The 17,752-nt window shown below is 43.1% G+C and overlaps 1 protein-coding gene across 2 annotated transcripts in view; it reads left to right on the forward strand.

Annotated features, from left to right (window-relative positions):
- Nucleotides 1-12,970, forward strand: part of RAD18 (RAD18 E3 ubiquitin protein ligase) — a 113,680-nt gene extending 100,710 nt beyond the window's left edge. The window contains exon 12 of one of the 2 annotated variants that reach the window (XM_036030858.1): nt 10,241-12,555. In XM_036030858.1, the coding sequence (XP_035886751.1) occupies nt 10,241-10,343 (103 nt within the window). In that variant the 3' untranslated portion in view covers nt 10,344-12,555. Of the gene's footprint in view, nt 1-10,240 lie in introns of both variants that reach the window. The other variant, XM_028518897.2, reaches the window with a different exon arrangement.
- Nucleotides 12,971-17,752: the final 4,782 nt, after the last annotated feature.

Below are 17,752 nucleotides of genomic sequence, written 5' to 3' on the forward strand. Positions count from 1 at the left end.
AAATGTAAGGTAATAGCGTTCTTTAATAGTCTTATAAAGTCAGAAAAGGAAGAATTATTTTCTCTATTGGTGATCTGTATTTCATCTTAAAACCCCATGAGGAGTCATTTGCATGATTTATAAACCTGTCATGTTTTCTAATGGAGGACTGTTAATAATCTGGCTTCTTTCTTTGGGGTCATAACTTCCCTGAAGTTTAGCATACATACATTAAAGTGGACAAGTCTTAGGTGTATAGCTTAATGAATTTTTATAACTGAATACTCCAGGGGTTAGGGTCACTTTGATGGTGCCGCTGCTCCCTTCCCACCTCCCCTCAGTGAATCCTTCCTCTTGGAATCCAGACAGTGAGGCCCACCCTGATTCTGGGCTTAGCCATGTGATGTGAGGAAAAGCTTGATGAGCATTTGCACAATGGGTCTTGTCCTTCTAGAATGTTCTCTTTGGGGTACTTCTTCTTGAAACAGCCATTTCTGCTATGACAAGCCCAGTTTAGGTATGGGAAGATGCAACTGGAGGAGAACTTGGGGCTTAGCCTTCCCCTCACTGAGCTCCCTGCCTGTTCTTCTCCATGTGGCTTCTCTCCATGTTCGCTCCATATGGTATTTCCAGCAGGATAACTGGATTTTCTGTATACAGCTTCAGAGCTCCAGTACCAGTACTGATTTATTGCCTCACATCTCCAAATTAATCTTTTTTGCCTGCTCTGTGAAAACTGAATTGGGCCCTTAAATATCATTGTTTTGCCAGCTCTCTTAATGTTAAGCTTTATCAGTAGTGAGATCTGGGGAAACATTGTGAGAGGAAGGGGTTTTGCCTCTTGATTGCAGTGAGCTCACTGGCCAGCCTCCTGTAGAGGCGTGGCTTCCTCAGTATCCAGTCCTACAGTGCACACTGTACACCAGCTCTTTGCTCTACCTGTAACACCACTTCTCAGTTAGCTGCATCTCTGGTGTCTTCAGTCAGATGTCTAGATCTTTCTGGGGCAGAATTGTCAACTGAGTGCTGAATACATGCCCTAAAACACACACAGAGCCCTTTGGTGAAGACTGATTTAGCAAGGGGTCTTATGTTTTCTCGGTTCCAGGTGACTAGGAAAACTTACATCCAGTCACTAAGCTAACCAAGCAGACATGGCATTGTCAACACACAACAACAACAACAACAACAACAAAAATGCATTTTTGCAGGATTGGTTGAGAAAGTCAATAAACAACAACAGCAAACACCAATGTCAACAAACCCTAGGGAAATAGGAGAATCTGATTTCCAGATTGTTGTAAATGTCTGGTTTTCACCAAAAAAATTATGAGGCTTGCAAAGAAATAAGATTCTACATACACACTGTGGGTGGGGGGTGGGGCAACCAATAAAAACGTCTCAGAGGAAGCTCAGACATTGGACTGCTAGACGTTTAAATCAGCTGTTTTAAATATGTTCAAAGAACTAAAGGAAACAATATCTAAACAGCTAAAGGGAAGTATGAGAGCAGTGTCTTTCAAATAGAAAATTACAATATAAAATACAAATAGCTGAAAAAAGCAAATTTCAGAGTTGAAAAACATGATAGCTGAAACGAAGAATTAACTAAGGGCTCAGCAGTAGATATGAGCACGTGGGAGAAAGAATCAGCAAATTTGAAGATAGATCAATTAAAGTTATTTAGTCTGAAGAAGAGAAAGGTAAAAGATGCAGAATAATGAACAGCCTCAGATCTGTGGGACACCAGCAAGCATACCATCATATACATAATGGAAGTCCCATGAGGAGAGGAGAAAGAGGAAGGAGCAGAAGGAATATATAAAGAAGTAATGCCTGAAAACTTCCTAAATTTGATGAAAGACAATCTATATATGTGAAAGGCTCATTGGACTCAGTCAAAGAGAAATATTTGAAAGAAACATGAGATAAGCAACTCATTACTTATGAGGAATCGGGTGATTTCTCATCAGAAACTACAGAGGCCAGCCAGAGGCGGTGGAATGACATTTCAAAATACTAAAAGAAAAAATACTGTTGACGAAAAAATTTATGTTTAGCAAACTGTATTAAAAAATGAAGAAGTCCTGGCTGGTGTAGCTCAGTGGATTGAGTGCTGGCCTCTGGACCAAAGGGTCACTGGTTTAATTCCCAGTCAGGACACGTGCCGGGTTGCGGGCCAGGCCCCTAGTAGGGAGCACGTGAGAGGAAACCACACATTGTTGTTTTCCTCCCTCTCTTTTTCCCTCCCTCCCCTTCTGTCTAAAAATAAATAAATAAACATTTTTATTTATTTTTTAAATGAAGGAGAAATTAAGACCTTTCCAGAGAAAGAAAAATGGAGAATTGGTCACTAGGAAATCTGTCCTATAAGAAATACTAAAGGGAGTCTTGGAGGCTGAAATGGAAGGACAGTGGATACTTGAATCCACATGAGGACGTAAAGAGCACCAGTAAAGACAAATTTAAAAGTGTAGGTAAATACAAAAGACAGTGTAGATGTTTTTTGTTTGTTTTTTTTTTGAAACCCTTCTGTCTGACTTCAAAGACAACTACAAAAAGCAATTATTATGTATGTGTTGATGGTCACACAATGTATAAAGATATAACTTGTGTGACAATACTAGCAAAATGAAAAGAGAAAGGAGCAAAGCTATTTAGGAACAATATTTTACGTACTACTGAAATTAGGTTGGTGTTAATCTGAACTAGGTTGTTTTAAATTAATTCTCTATATTTCCCTGGGCGACCATTAAGGAAATACACTTTAAACACAGTAAGAGGAACGACAGTGGGATTGCAGTGGTGCCCTAGAAAACACGTACCACCGAAGAAGGCCGTGGATGGAGGGACAAAAAACGACGCGAGCACTGTTGGGGAACAAATCCCGCCTTCTCAGGAAATACAATGAGCATAAAGGGATTAAGTATCCTATTAAAAGGCAGAGATTAGCAGAGTGAATTTTTTATTTAAAAAAAAATGCTACTACATGCTATCTACAAGAGATGTATACTTTATAATCAAAGACAAATGAGTTGAAAGTAAAAGGATAGAAAAAAATACCATGGAACAAAAAACAGAAGAGAGCTGGCATGGCTATCTTAACAACAGATAAAATGGACATTAAGACAAAACAGATGTAAAGACAAAGGTAATTTTATAATTATAAAATGATCAATCCATCAAGATGGTATAGTAACTGTCAGCATGTATGGGCCTCACAGAGCTCTAAAATACTCAAAGCAAAAAAGATAAAAACAAACCCCAAGAAACCCTTAAAAATTAGGTGAAAAATAAAATGATGGAAAGGGAAACAACCTAGGAGCAACAAGGAGCTAAAGTCCATCAAAAAATTGTTGCTGATGGGCCTGGCCTCTCCCTGTTTGTGGGGAGAGAGCCAAGCAGGCTAAACAGAGTGGGCCTGGGGACTTTCCCGCAGACAATGAACGTACTCATCAGTGGCCTGCCCTGCAGTGGAAAGGATGATTCCTTGAGACAAAAGAACCTGGGAAGCTCCTTGGCTCTGCAAGGCTCAGGCATGTTATACAAGCTCTGGTCTGCCTGTTCATGTTCCTTTTAAAGTATTGTGCCGAGAACTGGATGCAGTAAGTGATACAATGCAGAATTTGTCCATGGTTATCCCTCTGATTTTGTCTCGCTTATTTGACTTAACAAAACCTTAAGTTCAGTCTTTTTGCTTATTGACCATCTCATTGTCCATTTCTTTCGAACCTAGTATCCTCTGCTTCCATTAAACTGTGGCTTCCCATCCTGAATCTAGGAAGTCATGTCTGGATACATTTATTATCCTTTCTGCTTTTCCTCTTCTAAGATTTAACTCATGGCTTTTGTCTGTGAAGAACTTTCTGTATACCAGTTCTGTCATAACACATGTAGATTCTCCCTTCTGTTTGTCTAGAAAGAAACCAAAACGTTTTCTGACATCTGGTGGTAAAACCAAAGAGACCTATCCTTCTTCATAGACCTTTATCTAGAGAGAGACATGGGTTTATCCCAAGGGAGGCTGCATGCTGGCTGATATATTTGTCTTTCTTTTGTGCCATTATTTTCTAGAAAGTAAATACTATTAAAATCTACAAAAATTCCTTCTGAGTATTGGAGAAGATGAATGTCATTTAACTAGCATCCGTCAAATTCCTAATATGTGCTAGTCCCCTGAGTAGGTGCTTTGATGTTCATTTTATTATTTAGTGCCTGTGACTGCAGGGTAGAGAAGAACTTTATTCACTTTGTTTTATGACAAACCTGAGCCAAGAGGAGTGGCAAATGGTCTTGAATCTCCTAATCTCAAGTCAAGTGCTTTTCCCACTGTGCCACAGCTGTGGGCTGGCACTACACAGTAAGTCCCTGGACTGAGTTCTTCATCAGTTCACACCCTGTAATAGGGAGTCCAGGTCCATTGACAGCTTTTGGGTATTAACCCGTTCTCTTCCTCTTCTGTTTCACATCTGAGAAAGCTGATAAGAAATCCTGGGTGCTCCCTCCTTTGGTCCTGGCAAACTATGCATGCTCCTTTCTGTGCATGGGACCCTCACTCTTACCCCACCCACCAACCACCATAAAGAACCCAGGCTAGTTTCCGTTTTCAGACTGACTTGGGAAGTCTGCCCTGCTCTCCCCAGAAAAACCTTTTTATGTGAGTAGTAAGTCTTTTCATACTGTGATTTGGGTACTGTAACTAAATGCAGGGTCGGCTGCCTGCTACACCAAAAGCCAAACTCATAAGACAGGTACTGGTGAAAAGGAAAGTGGTTTATTCAGATGCTAGCAATCTGAGAAGATGGGGACTCTTGTCTCAAAGCTCATCTTCACATCCCCATGCAGGCAGAGGTTTTTATAAGGAGGGAGGGGAACAGAACATGAGATCAGGGGGAGGGGGTTGAGAAGGTCTGTGTGCAGACCAGCACAGTCCATTCTGATAAGGACCTTGAAACTGGTCAAGCAGTGTTCTGGTGTGTGTCATCCTGGTTTTTGTCATCCTGGTTTTATGGTTGAAAGTCATCAAATCTCCCAGGGCTGGGATGACTGAAGGTCAGCGTCTGTATCTTTTGAAGTTAGTACCTAGGATTCTTAGACAAACATGCTCTTTATCTACAAGCTATATATTAGAGTCCGCACTTACAGAAACAATGTCAAAAGAATTGTGGGGTGAGTTACGATTCCCTGCTGTTACAGTACCAGTTTTGATTGGGGGAGGGGTGTGTTTTTCCACACCAACAAGCAATTCCAGGATTCCAGCTGGGTGTCCTATAATTCAACTCAACTTTGGCACTATCTATGGGAGATAGCATCAAGTCTCAACAGTTTCAGGGCTCAGTCCTACAAGACTAACTCCACCCCCTCATGCGCCAGTCATATGTCTAGATTGTCACCTGGGCTTCTGACTTACCAGGCATCTGTTGGAGTCCTACTACCCCCTCCTTGGGTTCAGTTCATTTGCTACAGCTGTGCACAGAATTCAGAGACGCAGTTTACTCACTACATTACTGGTTTATTATAAAAGGATATAACTCAGGAACAGCCAGATAAAAGAGATGCATGAGGCAAGGTCTGGGGAAAGGGCTATTTTCATGCCCCTTCCAGGTGTGCCACTCCACTCAAATCTCCATGTATTCACCCACATAGAAGCTTTCTAAATTGCCCTGTCGGGTTTTTATGGAGGCTTTGTTACATAGGCACGGTCGATTCAGTCATTGGCCATTGATGATTGAACTCCGTATCTGGCCCCTCTTCCCTCCTTGAGGTAGGGCTGAATCACAAGGTTGGTTTCTTGGCACCCAGCTTCCACCCTTACCTGCTTTTCCAAAGTCACCTGGTAAATGTAACAAGAGACACCTTTAATCCCTCTCATCACAGGGGATTCCAAGGGTTTTAAGAGCGTGTCAGGGGAGGGAGACCAAATATATATTTATTATAAGTCACAGTATCATGCATACCCTCGGGGTATGTGCATCCTGTCATCTGTCTCAACCAGGAAACCAAATTTCAGGTGGGGGTCCACCCTAACTCAGCGGGATGGCCTAAACCAGATGTGCTTTATTGCTGTGTTGTGCATTTGCAGTAAAGCGTCCTTCAAACTTACTTAAGTGTAATGTAACTTGTATTGCAGTCTGATTTTAAGAGAAAAATAAACTTTCTTTGCAAACTTTGGTAGAGCAACAACAAAATGTCCGTTGATGTCTGTATGTTTGTCTTTTCATTAATAATGCATTGTCTTGATGACTACAGGTTTATTACATGTACTGAAGTCAACTATACAATATGTAGTCTTTTCAGATTGGCTTCTTTCACTCAGTATTCATGTAAGGTTCCCCCGTGTTCTTTTGTGGCTTGAGACCTCACTTTTTTTTTAGCTCTTTGTAGTATTTCATTGCATGGATTACTGCTGTTCACTTATCCATTCACCTATTGAAGGATATGTTGGTTGCTTCCAAGTTTTGGCAGTTATGAGTAAAGTGCTATATGTGATTTTATTATAATTATGAACAAAGTGTAAGGTTTTGTGTAAACACTGAGTGCAGTTGCTGGATTATATGCTAGGTAAATGTTTAGTTTGTAAGAAACTGTCAAACTTGCTTCCAAAGTGGCTGAACCATTTAGCATTCCCACCAGCAACAAATGAGAGTTCCCCTTGCTCCCCATTCTCAGCAGCATTGGGTGTTACCCGTGTAAATTTTTCTTTTTCAGAATTCTTTTGGGTGTTCTAGCTGTGTTGCTTAGGTGTGTAGCCAAGTATCTTTGTCCCTAAGGGCAATGAAAGGCTGTCTGCACCAGTCTGAGTGTGCTGTTGAACTTTGGGAAGGGAAGGGACTCAGACTTTTGTGGCTCTGTTGGATGTAGTTACTCCTTTCATTCTCTCACCCCGTCCAATGGATTCAGGGGAAGCACCTGAATCCATTGTGTGGGGTTTGGGCAGGGCTCCCTGTGGGAAAGGGAAGATTGTAGGTGGGGCTCTTTGGGTTAATTTAGTGCACTGGTTTTGCTTCTATGTCTGAATATATGTAGAAATCAGTGTGTCATATACTTGTAATTCTCCATCCCACAGGTACCAGAGCAAATTTTCTGAAAGGGAAGCTCCACTTGTAGAAAAGTGCTAATACCTTTGAGTTCCCAAACCCTAATGGACCACTCTGAGGTACAAGTATTTATGACTAATGATTTTCCTGATTGGAGCCTCGGAAAGAGTTTTAGATACGTCTCCAACTAGCATAACTACCACATGTACCACTTTTGAAAAACAGCCATCAGCTTGCTACTAGGCTCTTGTTAGAACTGAATGTCTGAATCACGGAGGCTGTTAAGGACTGAATCATGTTCCCCCCAAAATTATATGTTGAAGCCCTAACCCCAAATATTTCTTTGGAGACAGGGTCTTTAAGGAGATGATTTTGGTTAAATCAGCTCCTCAGGGTGCTCAGAAGGATCACAGATTGTCAGGTTAAAGACACCCACCACCCACTGTGGATCTGTAAACCCAGAGGGTGCTGATCAGACCATTTGGATTACTCACGTAGACACCAGTAGTAAGGTCCATGATCCAAAGAGATTGACTGGAATCAGCAGTAGGTTGATGGTCAAGGGATTTGATGGACTTTTTATCCTCCCTACAGTCAGTAGGCATCTAATATTGGATGCAGGGGTGGCCTCTTCTAAAAAAAATTACCCCCTCACCTCCTCCTGGTATGCACAGCTTAGTGAAGGAGTTTGGTTACTGAATGCTGCTGTCCCCAGAAAGGAATCGTCTCCTTTTGGTAATTGTCTGGGTAATGGTCAGGACACAAACAGTGTTGGAGTTGAAGTGACCTTTTTTAAGAACTCAGGATTTCTTCATGACTGTTGCTGGGCATTTTGCTCCTTTATTTCTGTACAGCAACACACTGTGTCCTGTCCAGATCGGCACACCTCCAACTGGCAGCTTAGCTAAGCGGGGTCCTAGAAGAATGAAACTTAATTCTGGTTCAGCCACCAGATCCTCTGGTTGGATTGACGTGGTTCTAGGTCAGGGGTTGGCCAACTGTGGTCTGTGGGCCAAATCTGGTCTTCTGTTTTTGTTAATAAAATGTTGTCTACAATCTGGGGCTCCTTTAATGTTATAGCAGCAGAATTGAGTAGTTGGAACAGGGACAGTATGGACCTCAAAGCGCCAAGTATCTGGCTCTTGAAAAAAGGTGCTAACCGCTGTCCTAGATCAAAGGGCTAATGACCACATGGCTGAGGATACTGCTCACTGACCCAGCACGGGTCAAAGTGTGGGAGGTGAGGAGTCTCTGTACGTTTTATAAAAATATCCTTACTCTTCTCATACCTGATCCTTGTGGGTGAAAGGACTGGATGTGAGTAGGGGAAAATTGAAAAAAGGTAAAGTGATAGCTAATGGAAAGGAACACACTACTTTTGTGGAGGTGGAGAAGGCCCAGCGTTGATTCCTGGGGGAGGAGCCCGTGGACTCGGGGAGGTGTGGAGAGAGGAGGACAGGAGTGATCTTTGTCTTTCAGAGCCCGCCCGACAGTGTGTATTCATGCCCACGGTCCAGCTTTCCCCTGGAGGCCTTAATGTAGCAACCATAGTCACCCAAGGTCCTGGTCTTATGGTTCTAACATGTGGGTCACTCTCTCTGTCTCTTGAACAGAATGGAATTTTTTTCCTTTGTGTATCATACATTTTGGCTTAAATGCTAGACATACTGTGAAGGGCCATAGAAACTGAGGTCAATTCAATAGTGTTTACGCTTAGGAACAGGCATGTTTTTTTCTGTCAGGCCATTAGTGTGGGCAGTTGACCTAGGTCAGAGTTTTCTTGTCACCAACATGACCTTTACCTGTCAAGTTCCTCTAGTTGGGCTGTTTTACCTTGTGCTTAGTATGGGGGCTGGATCATTGGAGGGTTTTACTGACTGATTTTGCTCTCATTTACCTTGCCATCTCTGCATGCCAACAGCCTGGGGCAGGTATCACTTCTCCACATCCCTACCTCTCCCTTGATCTTTCACTGCCTCTGCTCATTCCTTGGTGCTGGGCACCTCCTTGGGGTGGGCTGGGGGTTCTCTGTGGTCTTGGCCTAGCCTCAGTCTTGGGCAGGCCCTGTACACCTGGTCTCAGGGATGGGGCTTTTGCAGCATCCTCCCCCTGCCCCTGCCCCCATGGTGGTCAGACTGCCACACAGGACCTCTCTGGGTAGTGTGAGGATCAGTAGCCCGAGATGGTGTTCTGCTCCTCCTCCAGAGGTAGAGGTTTTTATCTCTTCTGTTTGTCCAGCACTAATGAATTTTGTGTTCTTACAAATGATTTCCTATCCTTTCCTTGAAGGCAGGCAGGTTATACCTCTGTTCCTTCCCCAGAGGCATGGATCTTGGCCTGAGTTCCGTGGGCCAGTGAGTTTCCTGCTCTTCCCTCAGCAACTTAAAGCTTTGCTTCATAGGGGAGAAGAGTCCAAGGAAGAGGCAGGACTTCCTACCTGACCCCTGTCACCCCCAGGCACCTGCTTTATACCTGTGCCACCAGAGTTGACACTCTTCAGTCTTCTTGTCCTGCTCCCCATTTTTCTCCCGAGCACCTGACAGAAACACCTAGAAAAGAACTTTCAGGTGCTGTGGACTCTCCTGTGGCAGGACCTTCAGAACTAGCCCACGTTTCAGAATACATTAGCATGTTACCTGAGAGCTACCTCTTTCTCCAGTTCTCTGCCAATAATAAGCAAATTCATGTGGCCCATCTCTCTTTGGAGGGACTCATCTTTCTTTGGAACTTGGTTTTCATGGTTGCCCTTACAGCCTCAGCTGTGACAGGATCAAGAAGTTACAATTGTTTGCCCTGACCAGTGTGGGGCTTGGTTGGTTGGGCATCGTCCCAATGTGCCAAGGTTGTGGGTTCAATCCCCGGTCAGGGCACATACAGGAAGCAACCAATGAGTGCATAAATAAGTGGAACAATGAATCAGTGTTTCTCTCCCTCTCTCTTTTTCCTCTCCCTTCCTTTCTCTGTAAAATCAATAAATAAAATGTTTTAAAGAAAGAAAAGGTTTCAATTCCTGGCCCTATCACTTACATCTATAATCTCTGCTAATCACTGTTTTCTCAATTGTAAAGTGGGAATAATAATAATAATATTTTAACAGATTTGTCAGTGGAGTAGAAAGGTTTAAATGAAATAATGCCTGTGAAAACACTCGCAAACTAGAAACTGCTGTGTAATAATAATGATCATTATTTTCTAAGATGTCAATTCCTTTTTCCTGCTTTCAGAGACGATCTTCAACAAGACACAGAAATAAGTCCAAGGCAGAATCGTCGCACACGGTCAGAAAGTGCCGAGATGGAGCCGAGAAACAAGCGGAATAAGAATTAGCGTGGGCTCTGGCTGACTTTTCCAGTCAGAATGTGGCACTTTTTGCTGCCGTATAGATTTCATACTCATAAGTGCCCAAGTAAAGGTGTTCAATTCTAAAAACTATTTTTAACCGATTTTTCATTCTTTTCTGCCTTTCTGGGAAAGAAGTAGTTATAAAACATCCTCACTTGGTTAGTTACCTTCTGCCTCTAGAACATCGCTCTCTAAAAATACTAACCTCACGTGTTCACCAGCTTTGCAGAGTACACAGACTTTGGCAAAGGTGTTTTGTTTGGCTTTGGTTATAAATTTAAGAATGTCCTTAAGCCATTCTCCTTCTCTTCCATGGAGAAACCAGCCTCAGAAAAGGATTCTCCAACCTTTCTACCACATGGAGCAGTTGAGTTAAGGCCTCTGTTTTTAGAAAGACATGATGTCATAACTCATCCTTAGTGTGGGAAGCTCCCGATGCCTGGACGCCAGTGTGCACCTTACAGCAGCTACATATGGTCATTGCCCAAGTTTAAGGCAGTTATTTGTCAGACCCGTGTCCAGCACGTTACTCGGATGTTAATATTGTAATGTGAAGTCACAAACAATAAATTTAAAACATGCGGGCTTAGTCTTCAGAGATGGCACTGAAAAATGATTATTGTTAGTTTTTCTTTTCACTTGGATGAATTGAAATTTTAACACTTTGAATCCCAGCTATTAAAAAGAATGTGCAATAAATGGATTTTGTAAATGAATAGACTCTATATCAATTTAAAATCATGTGCTTGAAACAGAATCTTGTGAATGAATAGCTGAGTATAAGCTACAAGTTATTGGAAGGGGTTGGTTAGAAATGACCTCTGTGCAAAGTGCCCACCCACTCCCAGTTCCTTCCAGAGCTCCTGATGCCTCTCTTCAGCTTTTGAGTCAGGCTTCACCACCGCCCCCACCGCGCCCACCACCCAACCCAAACACGTCAGCTTTCCAACAACGTGATAGTGAGTGTGGCGATGTTGGGACGACAGATTTAAGAATGTTGCGGGATGTTTGTGACTTTGGCTTTCCGGAGAATGTCTCCATTGACTGGCATTTTGGTATGCTCTTAGAGTTTCTGGATAATGTATGGAGTCTCATTATGACTTAGAGTGAAGACACTTAAGTGCCCATTTGTTTTCTTTATGAGTTCTCTGAACTTCAAATGGTTATATAAGTATTTGTCATAGCCATTTTATCTAAAATCACGAGTGGTTCACGAGGGAAACTGCAAGCTGCCGTGCTCACTGAGCGTGTCACAGGACCCAGTGTGCTGTGAGTGAGCCATGGCTGACAACATGGGGTTTAACACTGGTGTGATATTTACAGCTGGGCTGCCAGAAGTTATGCTAAAATGAAAACTGCTTGATTCTGAAAAGTACACAGTCTGTTAAACAGGAAGTAATTACTACTTTAATTGCAGCAAAAGGAGTTTGCAAGGGAGCAGGGAGACCCAAGACAGGGAGCCCGGCAAGTGAATTCATTCAGGTAGTACTTGGTTATGTGCTTTGGTTAGGGAGCAGTCACCATGGTGAGCACCGACAGTGCCAAGCGGACCAGAGGCCATCTGAACCCGTGTTCCTCAGTGGGGTGGGGAGAGGAGATTTTTCTTCTCGGGACATTTGGCAGTGTGGAGGCATTTTGGCTGTCACAACTGTGGGGTTAGGGGGTTGCCACTGATCTATCAGTGGGTAGAAGGCCAGGGATGCTGCTAAATATCCTGTAACACACAGGTCGACCCTCATGGAGTGTTTGCTGGGCTGCTGTAACCAAGTGTCCCCGACTGAGTGGCTCAATCAAATTTTTTTCCCTCACAGTCCTAGAGAATAGCAGCCCAAGATCAAGTTGTCAGTGGGGTTGGTTTCTTCTGAGGGCTCTCCCCTGGGCTTACAGATGGCTGCCCTCTCACGTGGTCATCTTTGTTCTCACATCGGTGTCCTGATCCCCTCTTAAAGGAAACCAATCATACTTGATCGGGGCTGATCCATATGGCCTCATTTTACCCTGGTTACCACTTTAAAAACCTCACCTCCAAATGCATTCTATCTGAGGCACTGGAGGTTAGAACTTCAATAACAAGACATTTCGGTGTCTTTAATTTGAGTGGCATTTTGGGACCCATAATACTCCACAATAAAGAATCATTCAGTTCATAATACAATTGTGCCTGTATACAATGGAATATTACTTGGCCATTAAAAAGGACAAAATCTTACCATTTGTGACAACATGGATGGACCTAGAAGGTATTATGCTAAATGAAGTAAGTCAGAAAGACAAATGATTTCATGTATATGTGGAGTCTAAAGAACAAAATAAACTAACAGACTCATGGATACAGAGGACAGACTGAGGGTTGCTAGAGAGGATGGCTTGGTGAAAAGATGAAGGGATTAAGAAATACAAGTCGGTAGTTACAAAACTGGGAGGATGTAAAGTACAGCATAAAGAATGTAGTCGATCATGTAATAATTACGTATGGTGCCGGGTGCATACTTGAATTATCGGGGGGATTACTTTGTAAGTTACATAATTGTCTAACCAGCATGCCGTTATGTCTGAAATTAATATAAAGTAATATTGAATATCAACTTTAATAAAGATTTTTTATAAAAGAATTACCTGGTTCAAAATGTCATTGGTGCCAAGATTGAAAAACACCCGATGTGAAGGATCTCCCAAGTCTACTTGAAAAATAAGGCCTAAAGGGCATTTACTGAGCTCTGGTTGTTAACACATAGCATACATGTAATATTTATACACTGGAAGAAAGGTATTTTTATATTTACTTGAGAGTAAGTGTTAGATCCTGGATAGAAACCGATACACTTCTGATTCCAAACTTCACCTTTTAGGAAAATATGACTCCCATCACTAGTTATTAATTCTTTTGACCTCCTAACTCCCCTCCAGGGTGTAACAGCCACCATGGGTCTGTCACCTCATGGTGACAGTGATACTTATGGTCTGAGAGGGCACAGGTGAGCGGCTGCGTGTACTTTAGAAAGCATGTGTTTGGACAGTTCTGATGTGACAGCCCATCCATTCTTCCTCTGATCCCTTCTGTCTTCTTTATACCCCTCACTGGGAGTCCCTGGTCTAGCTGGAAAAGTAATTCACACACATAAGACAGTGTGAGTGATACAGGGAGGACGGTATGTGTTTGAAAACTAATGCATATGGAAAAGATTCACACCAACAGGGGCGGACAAAATAGTAGGGATTTTTTCCCTTGTAGCCCCTGGCCCTGCAGATGGGGAGGGAGCCCCCGTCCAGACTGCCAGACGGGCGTAGTCGGTGTGGGTGAGCATGCGGCCTCACTACGCGTTTTCTCAGCACCGGGGAGAAGGCGGGAACGGTAATATTCTCAGCATCTATCTGATCAAAGAAAATAACAAGTCTTTTAATGAGACACTTTTTTTTCTATTATGTATTTTTACTATAAAAGTAATTTAATTATGAACATTAGAGGAGGAAATATCATAGCCATTCAATTTATTGCCATTTTGATAACTTTTCTGTGGTTTTAGTCATAGGGCATTTCAGATGTCTTTAGTGATAACTAGGTGAGGCTGCAAACAGGTCACTAGGTGGATGCCCCCATGTTACTGATTTCATATCCCCATCTACACTCAGGCTTTGTGGGGCATTTCCATATCCCTTCCTGATGTGGCTAGTGTCCCCGGCCTCAGACTATTGAGAAGACAGGAACAAGTCCATACCTGAATCACATTGCTGCTCTCAGGCCCTGCTGGGCTTCTGCCACCCTGGCCAGTGCTCTGGCACACACCGCTGCTGGTCCTGCCCACGTTCTGCCTCGCCTGGGGCACCGCCTCCTGACACTTCCCTGAGGTATGAACCTGCCAGGTGCCGAGGAATCCCCGCCTTTGGTTGGTTTCTCTGATTCTTGGGCTTTCAGTGTTGCAACTGGAAACAATGAGTGTTTTCCCAGACTATAGTGGGCTGTCACTGGACCCACAGTGTCCCTCATAAGAATTTACTTTTCTCTCTTTGTCCTTTCCTCCTTTTACCACTTCTCCCTCTTTTTATCCCTTCCCCCCTGTTTACTCCTTACCCCTCTACTCTCCTTTCCGTGCCTTCTCTCAACTATCATGACTTCATGTCAGGTAGTGTGCAAAACAAAATGAACCTTGCCCTAGTGGAATTTGTAGACCCAAAAGGGAGGGAGATGCACATCGATCAAATAATTATACAAATTACAGTTGTGATAAGTGCAACGAAGCAGAGGTGCATGTCCATATGAAAGCATGCAGTAAAGAGATTTTATTTTTGCCCATACTCTGTAGGGAGGTTGCAGATCAGTCCAAGGTTATGTTAATGACCATATTCCCTCCTTATCCTCTGTGTCTCCCATTCCCAGGAACCTGTGCACCTATCTTCTACCTCCTTTGGTGCAAACTATAAAACATTAAAATGCTCGTGAAAGTCATCTCATGCAAAAAGGTGCCTATGCATCCACTGCACAACTATGTCAGACATCCTGGATGAGTCAGAATTTAGTATGACTTAGCCAGTACTAACTTCTCCATACTAAATACACACACACTGTGCTTTCATCAATTCTTTTTCTTTCTTTCTTTTTTAAGATTTTATTTCTTTTCAGAAAGAGGAGAAGAGAGCACATTGGTGTTCAAGAGAAACATTGATCAACTGCCTCTCACACGCCCCCAACTGGGCATCCAGCCCGCCACCCAGGCACTTGCTCTTGACTGGGAATCAAACCCATGACCCTTCAGTTCACAGGCCTGCTCTTAATCCACTGATCCATACTAGCCAGGGCCGTCATTTTATCACAAAAACACTTTCATAGTACATTATCAATACTATTTAATGATTGCATCATGGATCTATCTGGGTCATGTACCACATTTGCACAGTCTCCTGTTCTTGGACACTTAAGTTACTTCCAGTTATTTGCAAGTTTTTAATAATAGAATTACTTTATTAGTTTGTGGGGGGTTGGGGGTGGGGCTCTGCCCACAGAGCTCCCCTGGCCACTGCAGATGAGAATAAGTCTACCAAGACATGATCTGCTTGGGGAGGAAAGGCTGACCAGTCTCTCAGAGGAGTCAAGCCTCTCTCTCAGTGGACTTTTATTGAGTTTAGCTTGCATAGGGATGCATATCAAAGAAAGGTATGATTTACAGATAACGTTTCTGGGATCACGGGGGTCCTTTTGAGTCGGTCTGGTAGGGTAATGCCAATTGGCTGTAAAACTTTGGGAAACAAACTTATATTTTGCTTGGACCCTTATCATTTAAATTGAGGATATTCTTAGCAAAACAGATTTCACAGGATTTTATGCATTCTTTCTTAGGCCTGATCGCCTCCCCACCCCCCACTGGGAACTGCCCATTGGGCACAGGGCTGTACCTCCGTTTGGCATTATTTCAGGCTTGAATCAGGTGGTGGAAGCAAGGCAGCCAAGAGGTTAGGAGACTTTTTAGATAGAATGAGGACTCGGGCTATGATAAAGCTGAGGGGTGAGGGTCTTTTGTCCCTCTTCCACAATCCCCTAAATCCTTCCCTGATGGCCCCTTCATGACTGTGCCTGTCTTAGGTTGTTCCTCCCTCAAGGAATCTTAACTCATAACTGACTATCCAGCCATCCTCCAGGGACCAAGCAAGGTGAAGTAAAGGGGACAGAGGCTGCGCCCCTGCAGGGAGGATAAGTTTTGTCTCCTTAGGTGCTAATGGTCCCAAGGTCTCCTAGCCATGGGGCCTTCTCACCTGTCAGTGGGGTTACAGCTTCTGAAACCAGGCAGGACAGTTCCCAACATTGGATAAAGATTCATGGAAACAGAATGGTTGGAATGTTTGTCTTAATAAAGTATATGGGCAGGTTGTTTTCAAAATAGAGAACACCAGAATATTAAACTCTAAAGGGAAGTTGTTGCTTGGATTTTTAAATAAAGGTAATGAAAAATTCAGTGGGACCTTCGCAGCAAGTGCAAGAGTGTTCATATGGCTGTTACTTCTGTTAACTATCAAAGCTGACAGTCTAAAATTGACGGTGACTGAGAAAAGACAATTCTAAGTACCAAAAGTACTTTGGGTGTTTTAATTTGATTGTATTTAGGATCTGAGGGGAATGACTAGAGACCCTTTAAAGTAGTTCATTCCCAGATAAGGAAACTGGCAAAAATTAAGACACATTCCAAGAATACACACATAGTACGTGTGAGTGTCTCAGGTTGGACTTTTAGAAAATGAACAATTTAGCTTTATGCAGTTTATAAGAAACATCAATCACACAGAAAGTGGAAAGATAGAAATTCCAGGCAAAGCTAATTAAATGTAGCAATAATTATAGCAAATTAGCTATATGCATTTTTCACATTTCACATGAACTAGTGAAATGTTATGAGGAATGAGGTTTGTTTGGACTAGCTTTTAAGAAGGGGTACGATTTGTGTTAGCAGAAAGGAGCAGGGAGAACACTCTGGTCAGAGCAGGGAGAAACTCATGGCTTACTCCTGTTTCAGATGGGGGAAGTGGAGATGGGTGTTCTTGGAGAGACCTGAGGGCCAGCTGTGCAGAAGTTGGCTTTTCATGTTGTTACTTCTTCCTACTATTGCCTCTCCTGCTGCTTGGTGTAGCCTTTCCCTTAAGGAACACAACATCCAGTGCTGCCCTTCATTTGCCAACACCCTTCCTCACCTTGTTTTCATCAATATCCCCACTTGGTAGAGAAGAATTAATGTCATTGAGATTATTATTCACTAACACTGTTAGGACATGATGATAAAGGGTGATGTACAAGAAAGAAACCTTCCTTGCCCAGATGGAGCTTCAGTCTGATCAATGCAGCTTTTCTGGGAGTGGATCCCTCCTGAGGCCTCTGCTTTTTTATTGATAAAATAGGGCCTTTTATCCAGAATCTAAAATATCAGAGCTGCAGGGGACTGTAGCCATCATCCAGTTCACTCCTATTTTTTTACAGATTGCAAACCATTCAGTGGGGGCAGAAGACTTAGGATGACTTCTGGCTGTGGCATTCCAAGCATCTGAGTTTCTGATGGAACTTCTGGTTGACAAAGTTCTAGCGAGCAATGGCATTGGGTAGCAGTCTCCTTGGTGTGCTGAGTGTGAGTGCACCCACATGTGGAGGGTGGCACCAAACACAAATTTGAAAGCTAGTTCTCCAGTGGAGGGCACAGGAAGGATGTGCTTGGGTGTTCCTTTGAGGATGCTTTGAATGCTGATGATGCTATGAATTCAGGCAAATCAAGGCCCCCAGTGATCTGGTAGCTCCTGGCCAGTGGCTCTGCTGACTCCTGGGGTTGCAGCCCAGGACCTAACAGCCGCTTCTTAAGATCCTCCTGTCAAGATCATCTTGCGCCCTGGCTGGCGTAGCTCAGTGGATTGAGCGCGGGCTG

This window comes from Phyllostomus discolor, chromosome 7 (genome assembly GCF_004126475.2).
Source record: "Phyllostomus discolor isolate MPI-MPIP mPhyDis1 chromosome 7, mPhyDis1.pri.v3, whole genome shotgun sequence".
Taxonomy (NCBI): domain Eukaryota; kingdom Metazoa; phylum Chordata; class Mammalia; order Chiroptera; family Phyllostomidae; genus Phyllostomus; species Phyllostomus discolor.